Here is a 21,348-nt window from a genome sequence, read left to right as displayed (position 1 = left end):
GTGAATTTTGGAGGGTATACACCTGCTTTTACTTGTTAAAAACTAAGCTTTGAAGATATTTAATTATTGAATATGAATAAACCCAAATTTCCCCATTGCAGCATTTCAGTGTGAGCATTGAGATTTCAGATTTATGTTTTTCTCCTCTTTGAATTGGACCAGAAACTATACCCCGACAGTTGGTAATTAATAAAGACCATTTTCTGTCATGAAGTCTCATTCCTTAGGCCACCTTTCCTCTCAGATTCAAATATATTTTCCAGAGTGTAAATATACTCATTTCTGATTTAAAACTTTTCAAACCACTGCTATAAAATGACAAGCCAAAACTACAGAAACAAAGTAGTATATGTATCGGTTTTTAACTGTGTGAAATCCTTAACTGGAAATAGTAAAGGCCTGAAAGAGAAAATAGGAAAATGGGGGTTGTCCCTTTGTTAGGGTGACGTTGAGCCAACATGATCATTGATTTTCAAATATTGTTACCAATCCTTTTCATACACTTAACCAAAAAGACCAAATAGCAGGTATCATGGCTCTAAGCCTGCCTGAGGGCACATTAATGACTTTTCCCACCTAGGTCCAGGCCTGGGGAATACCTCAGTAGAGGTGTCAGCAGAGGTGTAGGGCAAAATGAATAGCTCCTAGCAATCTATGCCGAAACAGATGCAAAGGCAGACTGCCACCTGCCAAACTGTCCTCCTCACTGGAGTGACTTGCCACACGCTGGACAAAGGAGTCGGGGGCTCCTAAAATTGCTCTGTTCAGCCAACTGCTCCAGGAGTTCTGGGGTGAGCTATGATCCCTTCTCAAGAGTCTCTGGATTCCATTCTGCCCTTTAGGTCCCTTCCCAATATCTTGGTCCCCAAGGTGGCCAGTGCTGAGGGGCGACAGAAACATTGGGTTGAGGAGGTAGCAGGGCTGCCTCCAGCCAAGGAAAGCAAAGCCCCCCCACCCCCCATCCTGTCTTTGGCTCTGGCTCTTCCAAGGATCACCTGACATACTCAGGATTCATCAGCCAGGGGATCAGAGGCTCCGCCACCCAGCACTGACACACCCAGGGTCAGAAATTCTAGTAGCTTGGCATCCCTGGCTGGTGAAATTAACCTCTTACCAGGCGCAGAAGCAGGAAGTCTAGGGCAAAATGACTTAAAAGGGGAAGTTACATCTCACATGGAAGGCAAGGGTGCAGCCCCCGTGAAACATGAAAAATGCAAATGGAAACTTGCAGAAGGTGTGTCAAATGTTTACTTTGGTGTTTTGAAAGAACCCCGTAAACTCAAATACACTCAGCTGCCCAGGCAGTCTTCTCAGTGCTTCATGGCAGGCGCCGCGTGTACACAGAGGAGAGAGGCTCATAAGCCAGATTATTTTGGCAACAGAAACTTTCCTGGTTGTTGTGTTGTAAGAATCCTCTCTCCTTCCACAAGGGAAATATGATTTTAGCAGCTCATATGTAAAATACGGATTTTTCTCTATCCATTGTTAACTGCCACATTTTCAAGGAAACAAAGAACGAGGGGTCTGGAGAGCCCCCAAGGTTGGTCTGCGTCTTGGGAGCCATAGGATACCATCTCCCCCCGAGTTGGAGGCCTGAAGACTGGAGCAGCTTGCCTGAGGTCCGGAAGGGCCAAGGATGCAGGCTCGGGCGCTCTGCCTACCCGGTGATCTTTGTGGGGTCGAGCTGGAGGCTTCTCTTCTTGTGTCCCAGCCTTCGGCACCCTTTCTGGCTCATGAGCTATGCCAGCTCTGTGCCTGATCATCATCATGCTTAGAGTCTCTAGGGTTTGGCTCCCCGTTGCTTCTTCGTTGCTCCAAATCCAAATTAGCAGCCATAGACACTTAAACCCTCAAAGGGTGGGGTGGTGCTTTATTTGGAAAGAATGTGTATATTTAAATGTAGCTTTAAGGAGAGCAGAGGGCACATTTTATGTAAGCAGACAATTAGTTGTCTACGTATTTTGTATTACCCAAAGAATTGTTGAGTAGTGCCCTGGATCTGTAAGTCACGTTGGGATCTTGTTGGAGGAAGAGGGTCTAGATGGAGTTTCAAGGTAGCAGAAGAAAATGCCCAGCCCTCAAGGAATTGGATGTAGGATTAAATATGCATGCAGCCTTCCTGGATACACTAGCCTGCATTTATCTGAGAAGAAAAAACATTCTAAGAAAAATAATTGGGATACCACCTGTAAATAGAAATCAGGGAACAAGTGAGTGTGTAGCCTCAGCAAACTGAGAGAGTCCTTGTGATTTTAGCTTTGTCTAACTTTTCGTCCCATGTTATGTCACCGTGAACTTTAAATATGCTTTTGATGTCAATTCTGCCCATGTAGCCTGTGCGAGTCGGAGTGGAGGCTGCTGAGTCTCCATAGGCACAAGCACTGATTGAGCCTGGCCACTGCCCGTTAGCATAGGTCACGACTCCTTCAGATGCATAATGAAAGGTTTCAGTTCATAATGAAAAGCAAAAAAACTTATATTCTTACAACTTGTTAAATTCATCAGTTTGTTAGGTGTTTTCTCAGTTACTAAAGACTGAAAATGGTGGTCACTCTTGTCTTTTGTGAGCTGGGTAGAGAGGAGAGGATGCCATTTTCAGCAAAGAAGTTTCTCTTATAAACACTGAAAGCCAGGAGTTAACGATCGTATAGCTCTTATTCCAGGAACGGGAGGATTTATATACATTTGCTGGACAGACTAATTCCAGGGATTTTATTTTCTGCCTCAGATCCTGCCTGTGTCTAGGAACCCCTGAAATAAAGCATCGATACCGTTTGTAATTTTATTTGGAGTTGTGGTTAGGTGGTTTGCTTTTGTGTTTGCTGAATGTCTTTAAATATCATGACTACGGTAGAGAATGATACTCTAACCATATAATATCTGATTTTCTTATTCTACTTATGTCTAAACTATATATATGGAAAATCAAGTGCATGTGACTAGAATACAGGAGAATAGAAGATGAATTGTTGTGCGAAAGATATATCAGCAGAAGGTTAAGTTATATTCACACCAAGTTTTAATTGGTTAGGAGTTAACAGAAATTGCTTGCCAAGTGAACATGTTCTAGTGGAAAACACTTTTGCAGCCTCACCTTCCCTTCTTTTCCAGATAGAAATGTGTAAGGACTTTGGCTTTGCACATGTATTAGGGACTTTCCTTTGCACAAGTGCCATTTATTTTTTTCATCTCAGGGACTGACTCTGCTTTTACTTAATGATATACTCCCATCCCAGCTGTTTATGACTTAACAGGGTATGTCTTCCCTATGGAAATGGGGGGAAGAAGTTGGTGGAGAAAGCTGTGAAGGCATTGCACACTGATGGATGCTTGCCTAGGTCTGTGAAGAAAGGACTGTAATGGACACGTCCTAAACACGTGGTGCAAATAGCATCTCCTTATGGTGCCATTTGTTTAGTAAAGTGAATCCAGTGTCGTCTTGAATCCCTAAACAATGTCAAGAAGACACTAGATGGTGCTGTAAACTAGGAAATGGGTTGGTGAAGGTGGTGAGGTGGTACTAGAAGTTAAATCCTCTGCCCCCTAGTTTCTCTGGCCTCCTCGCCTGTTCACGGTCAGCACGCCTCTCCTACTGTATGGAAGACATTTACTCGTGATGGTGTATAAGCCCCATGCAAATGTGTTTCGCTGAGTTTATATCTATTTCAGAACTAAACCAGCCTCAGTTAGCTAATGACAGTGAAACTAGATGAGATGTGAATTTGAGATCAGACAAGCGACTCAACTATTTGGGGCAAAGTTAATACCCAGTTTTGGATTGGGTTATTTAAAGAAGGAAAAAAACTATTAATAACTTGATTGACAGCCAAGTTGTTTGACCTATATTTGTGTAGAAAATACATTCCTATAAATCTGTGCGAAGTGAAATTTTATATATAAAGTTATTTTTTTTCTTCCCCTTTTACCATCCCTCTCGGTGGGACAGCGCCATGGAAAGTATTTTGGCATCAAGCTAGCAGTAAACAGACGGTCCGAACATTCGCTTCCAGAAGCATTTGTTTACTCAGTTCTCCCACTTCTGTTACGCGGAGAAGGCCTTTCACAAATGAGTGATTATTGATCCACTTGGATTCATAGAGCTAGGCAAGAATTTCGCAGCTGACCACACGCGCAGAGGTGGCACATAGAGTACTTACTGAGGTGGACCCGCTGACAGACGCCATAGGGATGCTCGTAAGAACTCAGCGTGATTTCGGTCATATCTTAATATAGCAATTAAAAAAATATTGGTTTAGAATATGAAAAGGTATCTTCTTTTGAATCAGACCTTTAAAACCCCAGTTTGGAACATTTAACTCTTGTTCTTCATTAGAATTCAGTGAAGTTTGTAAGTCAGAGACCCGTAAGTGATTTTATTATCTAAACAGATAAAATGTTAATGGACCCGACAGGAAATTTTACAGTTGTTTCTAGAGCAGGGCATTTTAAATTTTCTAAAAAGTTTTGTTTTTGTTCTAATGGCTCTGGAAAGTATGACGTTTGAAACATCCACGTAGAACGGTTGGATTCAGTTTATGAAGATTATAACCTACTGAGTTATATATCAGATTGACCGGGCTTTGTTGAAGAGATTCGTGATTGAATGTGTTAAAGTTGGAAGTAGTTGTACAAATAATCCAGCTCAGAGGAGAGCGAGAGCGTTTTCAGGACACGTGTTGCATTTATATTTCGGCATCTATTACCTTGTATTTACTTTGAATAACGACAGAATTACTTTGCGTTTGACCTAATTACAGAGATGTGACCCGGGAATGATCTGGTTGACTGAGAGAAGGCTTAGCAGGAAGACAGGAGACCCCGGGGGCTGCCTGGCTGGGGAGCACAGCCAAAGGCTGTTGGACATGCATAGAGAGAAATAACCGCACATGAAAATTCCCCAGAGGGAATGAAAACATGTTATTTTCCTAGAAGAGAACAGTCCCAATGAGAACCATACCATGGTTTTATTTCCAAAGCAGGATAAAAGCCAGGCATTGAATTGGCAGAGTGGCCCCACAGCACACTTGCATGTGTGTGCAAATGTGTGGACATGTTGGCATTTGTGTCCATGTGTGCTCGTGTGTGGTGTTAAGACTAACCTCCTACATCACCCAAGACCAGCCATGCTTACAGTGAACTTTATGTTTTAGCCAGTATTGATTTTTAGGCCCATTGAGATAGAAATATCGAGCTGTTAATGTGCTAAGTTCAGAGTGGCACGGTACTTAATTGTTTTCTGGAGGTTAAATTCAGTAACTGTTCCCTGTCAGCTAAAAGTGTAGGAGATGAGAGGGCATGATACCTATGTTCTAGGGCTTTCCTGAAGCCCCAGATTTGTGGTCTCTGGTATAACTACTTTTCCTGAAAATGAATGCACTGCTCTCAGTAACTACAGAGCTGAAGTCTCGTCTTTGGCAGGCAGCGTTCTCTGGACAGCCGTTTTCGCTCCAGCAGTTGACAGTGAGGCTCTCCTCTCCCAAAGGCCACAGGCCTTCTCAGCCTGGGGAGCTCAGGCAGGTGTATGTCTGCCCCTCCAGGGGTCATGATTTTCTGCCAACCAACTCTTCCCCACCCCGCCTGCCCCCGACTATGAGCAAGAGTTGGCCTGCTGACTCTGAGTGTTCTCCCTTGTGATTAATTATTGATTATGCAGTAATTATTAATTATTGATTTAGCACTTTGTCCTTTTAATACCTGGCCAGGATTAATATTTGACCATTCACAACTCGAACTATGGCAACATCTCTCTTCTTCCCTCCTTCTGCACAGATCCTGGGCGCGCAGGGCCCTGGCTGCTGCGTCTCAGCCGCTGATTTCACCCAGTCCACAGCTTCTGATCCATCTGGCCCCTGTCTTTCTGAAGCGCCCTTCCTCAGAAGGACAGGGTGCTGTGCTGGCCAGGCCTCGCAGTCTCATTGCTGCCATTTCAGCCTCCCTTCTTTCCTCACCCCTCCCTTCTGTCTGTCTTCACCAGGATCTTGAGTGCGATCTGGCTAAACGCTGTCCCCACCCACCCCAGAGCCCCAAGGGCTAGCCCCAGGGTGACCCTGCCCCCTCTACACCCTCTGCACTACTGTGCCTGCCCAGGATCTTCCTCCCTCCTTGCTGTGGTTTTGTTTCCCTGTGTCTTGTCTTGTTATGTCCTTTGGCCTTGACAGATGAGGGGAGCCCTTTAAAACAAAGGCCATCCCGGCCGGAGGGCATAGTGCCCCTCCGGAGCTTCTGTGAGGAGCACGTACCTGGTAGGGGGAGAACGAGGGGCTGCATAGCTTGTTTTCAGTACCAGTTGTGTGACCTTGGGCAGGTGATTTAATTCCTCCAGGCCTATTTCCTCAGCTGTGAAGCCAGGTTAATAACCTGGCTTTTTATTATTTTGTAAGAAATAGATGAAATGGGGCTAATAAATAACACCTTACTGTTTACTGTGTGCCAAGCTCTGTTATAAAGCAGATAATAACTAACATAGTCCTTACAACCCAGATGTGGGGTGGACACTATTGCTAAGCTCATGTTAGGGTTAAGACCCTAAAACACAGGAAGCCCACATCCCGGGCCCTGGGCCACAGCCAGTAGGAGCAGGGCAGGGTGAGCAACTTTGCAAGTGCTGGCCTCTGCTTTCCTTCCTACCAACCAAGCACCATAGCCTTTGGTAGGGAGAGGGTCTTGCTGTCTGTGACCCTGAGCCCCACTGTGTGTTAAGTGGTTGTAACTTGCAGCTATTCTGGGAGCAGAAGAGAGGATGAATTATGTGAACTTCCATCATTATTTGCCATGTTGTCAAAAAGCAAAAAACCTAAAATGAAGAAAAAAGCAGTTAATATTATTAGAATGTTTTGGGTTATACATACAAAACTAACTCAAATTAGCTTTTGTTGTTACGAAATTATGGTATGGATTCGAGAATGTTTCACCAATCTTCCCTGAGCAGGAATGCTACCAGGCCTTAGAAAGCATCGGGAGCTGAGCTGCAAGGCAGCACAGAGCCGGGCTGCACAGCCCCAGCTCCTGGTTCCCTTTCCCCGTCCCACCGCACCCCTCCCCATCTGTGCACCGCACCCCTCCCCATCTGTGCGTGCTGGGTTGCAGCCTAGGCCTCTGCATTAGGCAGGGTTCTCTGCAGAAACAGACCCATTAAATGGGCTGTATACAAAGAGAGACATACGTATTTTAGGAATTGGCTCATGACATGGTGGAGTCTAGCAAGTCCAAAATCTGCAGGGTAGGCTGGTAGGCCGGACACCCAGGGAAGGGTTGCCATTCAGGTCTGGAGGCAGAATTCCATCTTCTCCCCGGGAAGCCGGCCTGTTTCTTCTATTCAGGTCTTCAGGTGATGGGCTGAGGCCCACTCACATGAGGGAGAGCAATCTGCTTTACCCAAAGTCTATGGTTTAAATGTTAATTGCATCTAAATAATACCTTCACAGCATCTAGTCTGGTGTTTAGCTAAAACCTGGGCACCATGGCCCAGTGAAGTTGACAGAAAAAACCAGCCATCGCAGTCTATATGCTCATTCCTCCCTTTCTGTACTGCGTTTTCCACTGCTGTTCCTCGCTTACTCTCTGTGCCATCGTGGCTTCTCTCTGCGCCTGCCTCATGCGTTCCTCTGTGAAGATGGGCTTCCTCTTGCACTCTGGCCAGTCGAGAGGACAGGTGGCCACCTGAAGCCCACAGGCGTGGGTTTGAGCAGCAGCTACACATAAACCTGTCACGGCGTCAGCCCCTACTTAACCTTACTGGGCTGGAACCAGTGTCAGTGTTGGGTGCTGCTCTGCTTCTGTCTCTTGTTTCACCTTTGGAATCCCAGGGACGGGAGAGTCCTGATCCTGGGAGACACCTGTGATTCTGTCAGCTGAGTCAAGGCCAGGGGGGTCCTGCTATGCAGCTGTTGCTGTGTGCGGCCTAGCAGAGGGTGTGGGGAGGAGGGAAGCGGGTGCTGAAGGGAGCTGAGCAGATGCTGCGAATGGTTTCTTCCTGGAGACAGGTGAAAATGCAGCCCAGCTGTAATGATTGAATTTGCCTCTGGAATATCCATGATGACAAAAGCAGGTAATATGCATGCTTCCTTACAGTCGTACTTCCCTCGATGTTGCTCCTCTACCTGTTACATAACACTGGAAAAATAGGATTGAGTTTTGGAACCTGATCACCAAGATGTACATTTGGGTTTGCTCGCTCTCCACCGCTCAGGTTTCTTGTTTGCGCTTGTCTTTTTCTGTGCAGAGGATGATGTGGACTTGGAAGCCCTGGTGAACGATATGAACGCATCCCTGGAGAGCATGCAGTCGGACACGGTGCCCCTCCTGCAGAATGGCCAGCATGCCCGCAGCCAGCCTCGGGCCTCAGGCACTCGGTCCGTCCAGCCTCAGGCATCCCCGAGGCAGAGAGTGCAGCGCTCCCAGCCCGTACACATCCTCGCTGTCAGGTAGGTCCTGGCCTCGTGGGCAGAGCCTTCTCCAAGAGTGAGAGCTGTCAGCAGGGACACTGCCCTCTGTGGGTTAAATGGTGTTGGGGGTATTAGTGTTGGCCATGCACAAGAAGCAGATACAATCCTTTGATGGGATACCAGGTACACAGGTACACTGAGTGTGTGTGGTGTGCTGCGCTTGCGTTCAACTTTGTAGCTGGTTCAATTTCAGTACCTTTTATTGAGTGCTTGCTATGTGCCAGGCAACGTACTAAGTAGAGGGACATGTGGGAAAACCAGCAGAGGAAAAATCTCTGGAAAGACTGAAAGAACAGCCATGGAGCTGATCGTATGCCCCCAGTTCTCATTGCCCAGAGTGGGGTTGGGAGACTGGCCGTAACAGTGCCCCCTGGGGCTTGCTGTGTAACCGCAGACTTCACTCAGTTGCATTTTGCCACGTTCCTCTGCTCATTCAGGGGTAGGCACATCTCTGTGGAAGCAGGGAGGCTGGAAGGAGGCTGGAAGCAGGGGCTGCCATGCACCCCAAAGGGATGTTGAGAGAGGTTCCTGGGAGGCGGGATCTCTGAACGGGATGTCAGAGGGCAATAGGAGCTCAGATGGCTGGAGGCAGAAATTTTGTGAGCAGAAGAGATCGGATGCAGATGGGGCCCGGTTCCAAAGCACTTCATGTGCCCTTTTCAGGAGCCACACGGGACAGGCGCGTGAGGGGGCTGGGTTTGGGTTTTCACACCAGCATTCTGGCTGCCAGGGGCCAGGGGAGCAGTGGTAGAGGGCAGCAGGGCTGGCAGAGCATGGCCAGTTTGGAAGCTGTCTCAGGAGCCTCCCAGTTGGGAGATGATGGTGCACTGCCCTGGGGTGAAAAAGGAGGGGGATTTGAGCGCATTGCTGAGGAGGAGCAGCTGGGTTTTGCCAGCACTTGAGTTTTGCCAGGGCAATGAGGGGTCAGAGAGAGTGTGGTGACTTGGATTTTGTCTCGAGTGCCTGGGAGTAGGGTGTCTAGAGAGTGGTCATGTTGAAGGGGAAGGTGCCAAGAGCACCTTAGTGAAGATCTGAGTGAAGATCTTCTTAGGATCCAGCTGAGAGCCAGGGCCAGCCCTCAAGGACCGGCCTGTCTGCCCTGCTGCTATCTGTGGTGGGGATGGTGTGTGGCTTCATGGGACCCTGCCTGCCTCTCTGGGCCTTTGCGGAGGATGTGCAGCCATCTCTGCTGGGGCCACCCTTGCCCTCACTGGCCTCGATGGGGTTCTGGTGTCTCTTCTCTCCACACCCCATCTTCTGGGTAGCCATGTTCATTTCCTAGGATCTTCCTTTTTTCTAGAAACTTTTAATAGTTTTCTTTGTGGTCCGACATCTTGGGTCGTCTGCAGCCCAGATAATCAGCTTGCTCCAGGTGGCCACTGTTTCTTACGGAGGGGAGAGGGTACAGCTGCACTGACACCCATGGTCAGCTGCCTCTCCCTCTTCCCACTCCAGCATCACCTCTCCTGCCCCCGACTTGCCACTTTTTGTCACATCCATTGACGCTGAATGATGGCTGTCCCAGGGTTTGTCCAACTTCGCTCTTTGAAGTGTGGACCCTTGTTCTTAGCTCCTGAGGAGTTCAGTTGGGCGGGTGACCTCTTTTTCCCCTGGGAGCATCTCTGGGTCAGTCATTCACAGTAGCCTTGGGGAACTCCTGGGAAGATGGGGTTGCATTCGCATGGCAGAGGTGCCCCAGGGTGGGCCGGAAAGCCAGAAGGCCTGCCTCCCTGCTGGAGTAGTTGCCCAGGACCCCTGAACCTCGAGTTTTGGCTGAACTTGCCCACATGTGCCTCGGGGCTGCCTGTGCTGCCTGGGATAGACTGGGGCAGGCTTGCTCTATAGGACAGCAGAGTCCTCTCCCTACAGGATCATAGGCACTGTTCCTTGGGGCCAGTCTCTTCCCACTGATATCCTCTCAGATAGTTTTGTTTCTTACCTTCAGGTGGATTTTAAAAATGTGGAAATGAATCTAGAATCACCTGAGGTTTATTTTGTGAAGTGAGGCATTTGCTGAGAGCTCACTGCGTGCAGACACTGTGGAGCTCCTCATTTGTTATTGGTGCTCTCTGAGGGAGGCAGGGTGGGTTATCCCCGATTTCTAGGTAAGGAAACTGAGACACAGCGGGCTTCACCCCAGCAGGTGGGAAGTGGCCGTGGAGCTGGCTGCTGGGTACGGGGGGCCATGGAGCATGGTCCGTGCTATGGAGGAACTTCTCAGGGTCTGCCATGCACCCCAAAGGGAGCTGGGCTGCAGGCAGGGTATGGGCAGAGGAGACAATTGGGAAGGTCAAGAGGGCCTCACATGCAGGAAAGCTGATGGGTGAGCGATTCTGGACGGAGAAGAAGCTCAGGCTTTTTTTTTTTTAATTGCATTTTAGGTTTTGTGGTACATGTGCAGAACATGCAAGATAGTTGCATAGGTAGACACGTGGCAGTGTGATTGCTCAGGCTTTTGAGATCGTAAGGGCCGTGCATGTGTGCTAGACAAATGCAAGCGGGCCGGGCGCAGAGAAGAGAGAGCCACACCTTGCCCCCAGCTCTGCAGCTCCCGCCTCCATCCCTGATGGCCCTAAATCTCAGCACCCCGCTCCATAGTCACTGTCCTTTCTTTTGTGGGCCTCTTTCATGGGGATTTTTTGTCCTTGTGTGATGTCCCCTAGTCTTGCCTTAGGCGATGTCTCTGAGCCGCTTTGAAGTCAACACAGGACTTTTTAAAATGCTCAAAACAACCCAATTAAGAGACAAGCTTTTGTGGATGCTAAAACATCAGATTGTATCTTCTAGGTGAAGTCACTGGCTAGAAGCCGCCGGGCGGGAATGTCCTGAAAGTGGCACTGCCACGCCTTTTATCCATCTCCTCCTGTATGAAAATGGCCAGACCTTTCAGCTGGACGCCTTGCCAAGGCCGAAGCTGTCATGGGAAGAGTGGGGTTTGTTCGCAGTAAACGTAAACTTTCTGGCACATCATCACACCATTACGGGAACAGCCTTCCTGGATTTCAGAGCACTGAGCCCCTTCATGCCATGGGAGTTCTCGTAGTTTTAAATCTGAGCATCATTTGCTTGTCAATCATTGGATTGGTTAGCTGGATCTTCCTTTAAAAAATTGGGAAAGTTAGTAAAAGAGAAAATGGTCACGGAGTATGTTTTTGTAGTGGCAAATCTCCCAGGAAAGCTAATGGATTGTTGATTTTGTGAAATCGTCAAAATGGTCAAAAAATTATTTGAAGACACAGCCTGTGATGGGGGTTTCTCAGGTATGTTTAAACGTGGGGAGGGACTGGAAATGCTGAGTGAAGATGACGTGAGGTTTGCTTTCTTCTTCTTGAAGGTAGGAGGCCGTGGACAGGGCAGTGCGGCCTCAGGAAGGGTGGAGGAGTCTGTGTGTCCAGGAGAACCCTGGAGGTGTGGGCCAGAAGTTACTCTGCGTGGTGGGGGTGGGGGGCGTGGGACACTTGGCTTTTGCTGTGACTTTTAACTCGATTTCTCTGCTGTTCACAGCTGCTTCTGATTCATCATACTGTGTGTGTTGTATGGTTGTATGACAAGTGAGTTGTGCATTTTTCGAAGGAGGAAAGAGATGTCCCTGGAGAAGCGCTGGAAAAGTAGAGGTGGTCTGGATTCAGCATGTATTTCTAAGATGTGTTTCTAATGGGGACGCAGGCTTTTGTGCCTTGGGAGGACAAATACATGAAGCTATAATTTCCAATTCAGTACCAACGACCTTTTTATATAAATAAGCATCCACTGCATAATTCAGATGCGAACACACAAAGCCTTTGTTGATTAGATTAATGTTCATTTCAAGGACATTGAAAAACACCTGTTCTCATGAAAACACTCCTGTTCAGAAAACCTTTCACACACATACCAGGTATTCACCTAACAGACGGTTGAATTATTTGGAGCTGATGCCAGCTACTGTCAGGCACTGAGTGCCGTCTGAGACGAGCACGCACCCAGGACACAGAACCTGGGCCATCCCCATCTCCCTGGGATGCCTAATGAAGAAGGGAATTGATACACTTTGGGTCTGAGAATGATAACTTGTAATTTTTTAGTTTTTCATTTTAGTATAATACATGTAACATAAAATTTACCATATTAACTGTTTTTTTCAGGGTACAGTTTGGTAGTATTAATGCACACTCACAATGGTACAGTCTGTAGAACTTTCTCATCTTATGAAATGGAAACTCTGTCCCCAATAAACAGCAACTCCCCATTTCCCTCCCCTTAGCCCCTGGCAGCCACCGTTCTACTTTCTATGGTTGTGATACACTACCTGCCTCACTGTGTGAAATCACACAGCGTCTGTGGTTTGGTGACTGGCTTGTTTCACTCTGCGTGATGTCTTCAGGGTTCATTCATGTTATAGCCTGTGTCAGAATGCCCTTCCTTTTCCATGGCTGAGTAGTGTTCCATGGTATGGATAATGCTACATTTTGTTCATCCATTGATGTCTGTCTGCAGACCTTTGGGTTGCCTCTACTTTTTGGCTGTTGTGAAGGATGCCACCATGAATGTGGGCATGCCAGTGACTCCTAGAAGCTCTGTGTCCCACTTTCTGGGTGTATCACCACAGTGGTAAGGCTGGGTCATGTGGGGAATGGCAGCTTTTAACAAGCACTTATCCCTGCCTTCCAGGCGCCTTCAGGAGGAAGACCAGCAGTTTAGAACCTCGTCTCTGCCGGCCATCCCCAATCCTTTTCCCGAACTTTGCGGCCCTGGGAGCCCCCCTGTGCTCACACCGGGTTCTTTACCTCCGAGCCAGGCCACTGCAAAGCAGGTGAGTGTGCCCCTGGCTGGAGTCCAGGCTTCAGGGATGTGCCAGATGGTTACTTTGGGAAGATGGGCGGGAAGTCTTGGGATTTTCTCTTCTGGTTCTTTTCTTTTCGTCATGGTGCTTGTTGTCCTATGAGGCTGATTCAGTTTGGATGTTGTTTCCTCCAAATGTCACGTGGAATTGTAATCCCCGGTGTTGGAGGTGGCGCCTGGTGGGAGGTGATTGGATTTCGGGGGTGGATCCCTTATGGCTCGGTGCTGTCCTCACGATAGTGAGTTCCCACGAGATCTGGTGGTTTAGAAGTGTGTGGCACCTCCTCCTCTTCCTCCCACTCCCACCATGCGAGACTCCGGTTCTTGCTTTGCCTTCCGGCATGACTGTAAGCGCTGAGTCCTGGCCAGAAGCCGAGCACATGTGCACACCATGCTTCTTGTGCAGACCACTTAAACCTCTTTTCATTATACATTACCCAGTCTCCAGTATTTCTTTGTAGCAACGCAACAACCAGCCTAACACAGAGGCTTTTACATTTATTGACCAAAACTCCATGTATCTGTATATCTTAGAAAAAGTCTCATAAAAAATGGCAAATAATAACAATGATTTGGTGCTGAAAGATGAATCTTAGTTCTTTGAAAAAGTTTCACCAGTGGCTCAATAATAGGTGTGAGAACTCTGGGCTCACCCGGGCACCTCGACTTCGGTACACGGGAGTTGAAGGGTTTCTGTGTTGTAGTCCCGACTTTGAATATGTTCTACTGAAAGCAGAAGAGTTTGCACCGGCCCCTCAGGGCAGTACCTCCTTTCCGAACTTGTAGTTTCTATTTAAAGTAGATCCATGAAGTAGATACAACACAGCCATTGTCCCCATGTGAGGAGATGGAGGCACAGAGAGTTTCAGTAACATGTCCAAGGACAAACAGCCAGCATGTCAGCTTAGCAGAGAAGCTGGCAGAGAAAGCTCCTCCTCACCAGTTGGCCTCAAGCGGGATGGGCTGCAGGCTCTGGAGGAAGAGCCCTGAGGGGTGGAGGTGATCATCAGAACAACCTCAACATCTGATGTTTACGGAGTGAGGGATTTCTGTGTGCCAGGCCTTGTTTAAGTGCTGGATAAGTTTACTTTTTTGTTTATATGTTCATTTACTCCTCATGCCATCCTGTATAAATTAAGTACGCATGTTCCCACTGTTCCACCATTGAGGGAGGAGAGGCCCCTGTAAGCCACTGAGCTGAGAGCGTGGCTGAGTGTGACCCGGCCTCAGAACCAAAGCCTGTGATTGCAGCCATTGTACTGATCGGCTTCCCGGGACCTTGGCTTTCCTTCTGCTAAACGCACATTGTTTACAAGTTACCTGGCCTTTCTACTTGAATCATCTCTTCTTCTCCTTCCTTGCTTCCACTTTCCCACCTTTGCTGTTCTCAAGCAAGACAGGCCATCCATCCCTTTCTCTGCAAATCTGCCTGTCCTATGCCATGCAAGCTCTGCCCTCTTGAGAGATAGACCTTGCTTCCAGTCCCCACTGGCTCCCAGGCGTGGCTCCCGTTCTGACCTCAGGACCCCGGAGCAGGCTGCATTATGGCACTGTCAAAACTTAGAAGGTGAGGTAAGTGTCCCTCGTCTGGGAGCCAGCGCTGGCTGGCCTTGTGCACTTTGTCACATGTCTAAAGTGCATCTGGGATGTCTACCTCGCCGGTGACCTTGGATCCAGACAAGCTGTCTGTGGGTTTTGTCACTGAGGTTGTTTACAGAGCTACCCATTCTAAAATAAGACCATGAAAATATTATCTCGCTCTCTCAGCCTTTGGCAAGAAAACTGGCCTCCACCCCCAGGGATTGTCCAAATTTGTAAGCAGAACAGGAAACGGGAATTTTGCCTGCTGGTGTTTTTCTTGGGAATGGAGCTAGTTCCCCATAAGAACGTGGCATTGGTGTCTGTGTCACCCGTGTCCTCAAGCCCACAGAAATGAGCAGGTAGGATGTTTCTCACTCAGAACTACTTGTAGAAAGTCCTTGTTCTCTGTTCTTTTTTTTTTTTTTTTTTTCCCACCTTGCTTGAAGAGACATTTCTTTATCTATGCTTGGTGCTGATTTCTGATCTCATGAAAAGTGTATTTTCCCAGCGGAGTGGGTAGCAAGTGCAGGACAGCCTCCAGCCATCTCCCAGGGCCTTGCCTCTAGGATCACAGTGGCGGATGGTGCTGGGCAGAGAGCTTTGGCTCCATTCCTTGCCCCTTGCTTGAGGCAAAGAGAAATCTGATGTTCTTCTTCCCTTCATTCAAGTCAGAGGAAGTAACGCTGAGGCCAGGGTCCAGTCAAGGGTTCTGAAATAGTAGAAAAACAGACAAAGTGGACCTGATACATAACGTGGCATCACTCACGGGGAAGAACTCAGGTAACAGAAAAAGACGAAAGCATAACGAAATCTATGGGAGGTAACGGGGATGGTGAGGCGATTGGAAACTTCCTCATTCATGTCGTTATGTTCAGTATTAAATAGCAGATTCATGAAGAGGAGGAAACATTGGAGGAAAAATAGAGATATTTAAACATCCATGCGAAAGGAAAAATCATTCTTGCCCAAGCTTTGTAGACAAAGCCTTCTGAAGTTCTCACACGGGCATTCATACCTTTCTTCTGCCTCTCTTCTTTTCGAGAGACTCCTTGGTTGCTCCATAATGCAGTAGGAGAGATCACATCCTGATGTCCAGAGACCCCAGGTCTGAGGGCAAGTGACTGCCATGACGTGAACCTGGAGTTTCTCACAGCATGGTGACCACCCCTCCCCTGGCTCGCATGCTGGGATGGGGCAGGAGGGCGGCAGTGGTCTCACTGCAGTGTCTGTGGGCCCTCATGGTCTCTGTTCCACCTGCAGCTCTGGTGTGGATCCTTTCTAGACATGTAACATACAGGGCTCAGTGCCCTGCAAAGTCTGTGGGCCATGGGACTTCACGAAAGGAAGGAAGGGAGAGAAAATTCTGCATGGGAGCAGTCATGGGTAGAGAAGATCCCTCAGGCTCCCATTCAGCAGCACATGAGATTCCTCCAATGCCAACTCACTCTGAGCTCGCTCCCTTCGCTCACCATGAGCCCCTACAACGGGCCAGGTCTTTCGCCAGACCCTGAGACTGAGAGGTTGGCCACAAAGTGGCCTTTGCTCTCGAGAGCTTAGCACGATGGTGACAGAGTAAAGAGCTGTCTGAGAGGAAGCAGGTTGGAGTAGTTGGTGGTCTAGGATGTGACAGGCGTGTGCCAAGAGAAAGCAGCCATGATTCTCTCTAGAAGGCGAGGGAGGTCTTCCCCAGCTACCTGCATCCTCTCGCCGGAGATCCCCGAGCATGCAGCAGCCCCGGGCAGGCTCGCCAAGTTCTTCCATGATGACTGCGCCCTGGCTTTGTGACCCTGCATTGGCCAGATTCTTCCTGAGTGCTGTGCCGAGTTTGCTAAGGGTACCCACAGGGCTTGCCTGAGTCATCTTGGTTGGTGGGAATAGCTGAGTTTCAGACACCTGTGGTCCTCCAGCTGGGAAAGACTTACACCACATAAAGGGGCTACTGCTGATTGGAGATCCACATGCCAGGACATGAATGAGGACGTCTCCAATCGCCTCATTATCCCGTTACCTGCCATCCCACAGCCCACTCATTCCTTCCTGCCTGGACATCCTTCTCCTGCCCTGGATTTGAGCTCCTCACCCCGCCCAGGCTCTGCTTCCTCTCCTGGGTCTGGGGTCCTGCCCAGGTGCTTCTACAGGAGTAATGCAGTGCTGATGTCACCTCCCTGGTCCTGCCGAGGCTTGTTGCTACCCCCCAACCACAGCTGCTCAGCATTTGGCCAGGGGGAGTCCTGAGAGCAATTTGCCCAGCATGCTGTGGGTTCCACAGGCAGGCAGGTCAGACCCTCCTTGGAAACATGGGCATCTGGAGCTGGTAAACCCAGGCTTCTCCACACTCCCCTGCAGCGACCTCTGCCAGTGGCTCACGGGGCCTTGCTGGTGTTTGGGTGCTCATGAATAGTCTGAGATGTTTTGGAGCTGTCTGTCTAGCGTGGGCTTTCTGTTTTTTTTTTTGTCATTGATAAATTTTAGAACAGCAACATTTTGGCTTGTTTGTTAATACTTAAGCCAGCGTCTGCTGATCTTGCGTTTACCTGAGGTTGTACTCTGTGACTTCACCAGCAAAGTGAGAGCACACAGACCTGTTCTCTCGTGGAAGGCAAAAGCTGATGTTAGAGCAGATGTCCTCCTCTGCTCCGGGAGAATGCTTAGAGGAACCGTCAAGAGTGGTTTTCTGTAGGGTCTGTTAGAGGTGACAGCAGTCCTCCTTGTCACCGGTGAGTGACTTTTGTCAGAAGGTACAGCTTCTGTGGAGATCATTCCATCATTTACTAAATGGCAATTAATTTAATCAGTGATTTGATTTATTTAAGTTTAATAATATCTCCTCATTGACTTACCAAAAATACAAATACCAAAGAATTTCTTTCTGAGTGCTTAATATCTTTCCTCCAGAAGGCGGGGAAATTAAATTAGTCAGTGTTCAGGAAACTGGGTATTTGTGGTCAGAATCAACAGGGCATTTTTAACTGCTTTGTAACTCATTTGGAAAGACAGGCTGTTGAAGGTAAGGGTGATTGTTTATAGCAAAGACTTGTGAGCCCCGGTTGGAGAGGCTGGGCCCACGGTCTAGTTGTTGTCACTGGGCCTCCGTGGTGAGGTGTGAGGCTCCCTTTGCTCTCAGTGCCCTGGGGGATGCAGGCCATGGTGTTCCTCCTTTGTGTCTTGACACGCAGGGGCCTTCAGAGTTGCGGAAGCACCATGCATTCTGCCTGGAGCTGGTCTCAGGTGTCGGGAGGGAAGAGCATCACAGGAGGAGATGCTCCGAGACCCTGGGGCTTGGGCCAGGTACCAGACAATCCCAGGTAAATACCAGAGCTGCCCCCCACCCCCAACACACACACACACACACACACACACACACACACACACACACACACACACTGCAGAGGATCCCAGCAGGCAGGCTGGTACCCCTGCCATGGCCTGGCAACTGTCTCCCTCTGCTGTACCTCTTTAAGGTCATGGGAGAAGAGAGAAAGGTGAGTGGGGTACCATTTTCCTCCTGAGGGTGCTGGGTGAGGTTTGGAAGTCTCTGAGAAGCAAGGGAGCTTTGTGTGTAAGTACAGTTGATGTTTCAGGCTGGTGGGTGTGACGCCCTGTCCCAAAGGCCTTCTTGGTTCCTGCATCCTGATCCTGGCTGTCTGCTGTGTGAGGAGGGTCTCAGCTCAGCGACGTCAGAAGTCAGGCTGTAAGTAGAGTGTCGGCGCCCATACTGGGCAGGCGGAGCCCTGTGTCCACAGCCACTGCCCACCAGCCGAGCATGGCCAGCAGGAACATGGGACCAGCGTCACCAGGACTGTGGATACATTGAGAGAAATCAGAATTGCCACTGAAAACCTGAACCCTCCAAATTTTGCACATTTCAGTGTTCTGTAAACACTGTGGGGGTCAAAGCAGACACCCTGGCAGGCAGGTCCTAGCCTGCTGGCTTCGGCTGTGGGGTCCTGCGAGGTGACCCCTGTGGTGTCTGCGTTGTCTCCCTGCACCTGGCACGCCAGGGGCACGCCCTGATGGGCACTGGATCTGGTGTCTACTAAAGGTTCAGCAAGCTGGGAGGATGGCCTGAATTTAAAAAGGATTACATTCAATAGGCTTTCAAAATAAGTCTGCACCTGCAGCTACAAAAGTGCCACCAACTAGAAGGACTGGCTCAGTTAGACGCGTGGCTCCAGTCAGAAGTCCAGTGTGGCCTTTCACATGTGGCTGGCTTGACCATTATGCTCTGACAGAAGCAGGTTTTCTAGAAGCTAGTGGCTTTGTTGTGTTCTGTCTTGGATGCCACTGTCCCTCTGAGAAGGACCCTAGTCATGTGGAGCTCATCCCAAGTAGAGGGACCTGATGGTGAGAGGCTGTGGCAGGAGGCAAAAGAGAAAATGGAAAGTGATTGAGGCTCATTTGGGCCACTTGTAGCTCTTCCCTACAGCACACATGCGGGAGGGACGCCTCCAGTTCTCTGGGTCCAGAGGCTGGAACAAGGGCCAGAGTGGTGCAGGGAGGTGCAACCTACTCCTTGTTGGGGAAGGAAACTTCACCTGTCAGCATCCCTGGGGTGGAGGCTGCCTGGGGTCTCACCTCCTGTCACTGGAATGTCCCAGCAGCATCTCACTCTGCAGCAGGGGTGGCCTCACCCTTCCCAGGCTGTGCTGGCTGTATCTCCACGTCAGCTCTGAGGACTCACACTGGGCCCTCTTCCCCGTCATCTATACCCAAGGAGCAGGGACCGAGAGTAGGCCTTTGGAATAAATGTTTTAAGTAAGGGGATAACTGAAAATATAACAAATCAACAAGTGAATGTATGTTATGGAAGATAATTTGCAAAACTGGTAAAGGTTGAAGCAGATTCCTTGAAAGTCTAGCTCATGTGTCCATAAGAGCATCACCAGAAAGCATAAGGAATAGCTTCTCCGCATTCCAGATGGACAAGGAAGAGGCTTCAGATGAATCAGGTGATGCTGAACCAAGACTCACATTTGGCTTCTAAGAGATTCTATCAGGGAGATCCTAATTTTCCTGCTTTTAAGCATCTATTGGTTGGTGTATTACTGCACATTTAATTTTCAGAGCACTTCCACATGCTGCAAAAGAGAGGCTATTTTCAAATGCTGAAGCCAAGGCCCTGAAGCTCTGCAAGATGAAATACTTCAGCTGGAGGCCGGCGCGGTGGCTCAAGCCTGTAATCCCAGCACTTTGGGAGGCCGAGGCGGGTGGATCACGAGGTCAACAGATCAAGACCATCCTGGTCAACATGGTGAAACCCCGTCTCTACTAAAAATACAAAAAATTAGCTGGGCACGGTGGCGCATGCCTGTAATCCCAGCTACTCAGGAGGCTGAGGCAGGAGAATTGCCTGAACCCAGGAGGCGGAGGTTGCGGTGAGCCGAGATCGCGCCATTGCACTCCAGCCTGGGTAACAAGAGCGAAACTCCATCTCAAAAAAAAAAAGAAATACTTCAGCTGGAATCACACAACCAACTAGAGGTACAGGCAGGAAATGTGCTCAATCTAGATGAGCCCAGAGCCTTAGTCTTCTTCCTGCCCCTTACAGACCTCCAGGGGCAGCCCCCTGCTGAGTTTGGAGAAGACACTCTGAGTCTGTCCAGCTTCCTGCCTGAGGCTGAAGCATCGCCCCCAAATGCAGCACACACTGGCATTTGCTGCTGAAAGGAGATGCATTTGTGCAAGCAGTGGAGGAACTTAGCACTCATTTCTGAATAGCCTTTTGTTCCTTGGAGGTATTGGGAGACCTTTATTTCACTTACCAGGGAGCCTCAGTTCTCTGATGGTAGCTTAGCACATCCTGGGTAACAACCATCGGGAGAGGAAGACCTCTCTGAGAAGGAGGCCCAGGGGCTTTTTAGGATAGCATGTCCACTGCCAGGAAGCTGCCTCTCCTGCCATGCCCCATTCTGGGACTGCCAAGGGCTTGGTCTTTGAGAAGGACAAGGGGCCCAGGCATGAGGCCAGGGTCCAGCTCCACAGCATCACAGGTAATGAGAGTAGTAACACCAGCTGCTGAGATGTGGGGAGTCCTTCTCCAGGCAAGCCTGGAACCCTGTGCTTCACCTGCTCTTCAGGATGCCTTTGGCTACAAGAAACAAAACCAAACCCATCTGGCCTCTATTGTAAGGACAGTCGCTTTTGCAGAACAGGAAGTCTAGGGCAGGAGACAGCAGCCACCGCAGCCTCGTCCTGTGTTACGGGACTCGTCCTCTCTCCACAGCTGCTGCTGGTGAGACCAGAGTTGGGCTGGACACCAGAAGCTGCTGTTCCATGTATGGGTGGGTAAGCCAGGTATGCAGAAACATGAAGCGGTGACAAGGGCAACCGAGGCGACATGTGGGGCGCGCTGACCCCACAGGTCCCAGTGAGTTGGTTGTGCTGTATAATGCCAAGAACACATTCACATGTTGAAGAAGCAGAAACCGTGAGCAGACAGAGAACTGACTCCTACAGTCAGCGTGCAGAGGTGCTGAGAGAGAGGGTGGGGGGTCCCCAGGGG

The 21,348-nt window shown here is 49.1% G+C and overlaps 1 protein-coding gene across 9 annotated transcripts in view; it reads left to right on the top strand.

The window, feature by feature from the left end:
• The window catches only part of GRB10 (growth factor receptor bound protein 10), a 212,968-nt gene that overhangs the window by 113,281 nt on the left and 78,339 nt on the right, over positions 1–21,348 (top strand). For all 9 annotated transcript variants that reach the window (XM_009002182.4, XM_054237096.2, XM_009002177.4 and 6 more), the window contains 2 exons: positions 8,222–8,423; positions 13,095–13,236. In XM_009002182.4, the coding sequence (XP_009000430.1) occupies positions 8,257–8,423; positions 13,095–13,236 (309 nt within the window). In that variant the 5' untranslated portion in view covers positions 8,222–8,256. The remainder of the gene's footprint in view (positions 1–8,221; positions 8,424–13,094; positions 13,237–21,348) is intronic.

This window comes from Callithrix jacchus, chromosome 11, assembly GCF_049354715.1.
Source record: "Callithrix jacchus isolate 240 chromosome 11, calJac240_pri, whole genome shotgun sequence".
NCBI lineage: Eukaryota > Metazoa > Chordata > Mammalia > Primates > Cebidae > Callithrix > Callithrix jacchus.
Note: the sequence above shows the minus strand (reverse complement) of the source record. Positions and strands in the feature narration are given on the sequence as shown.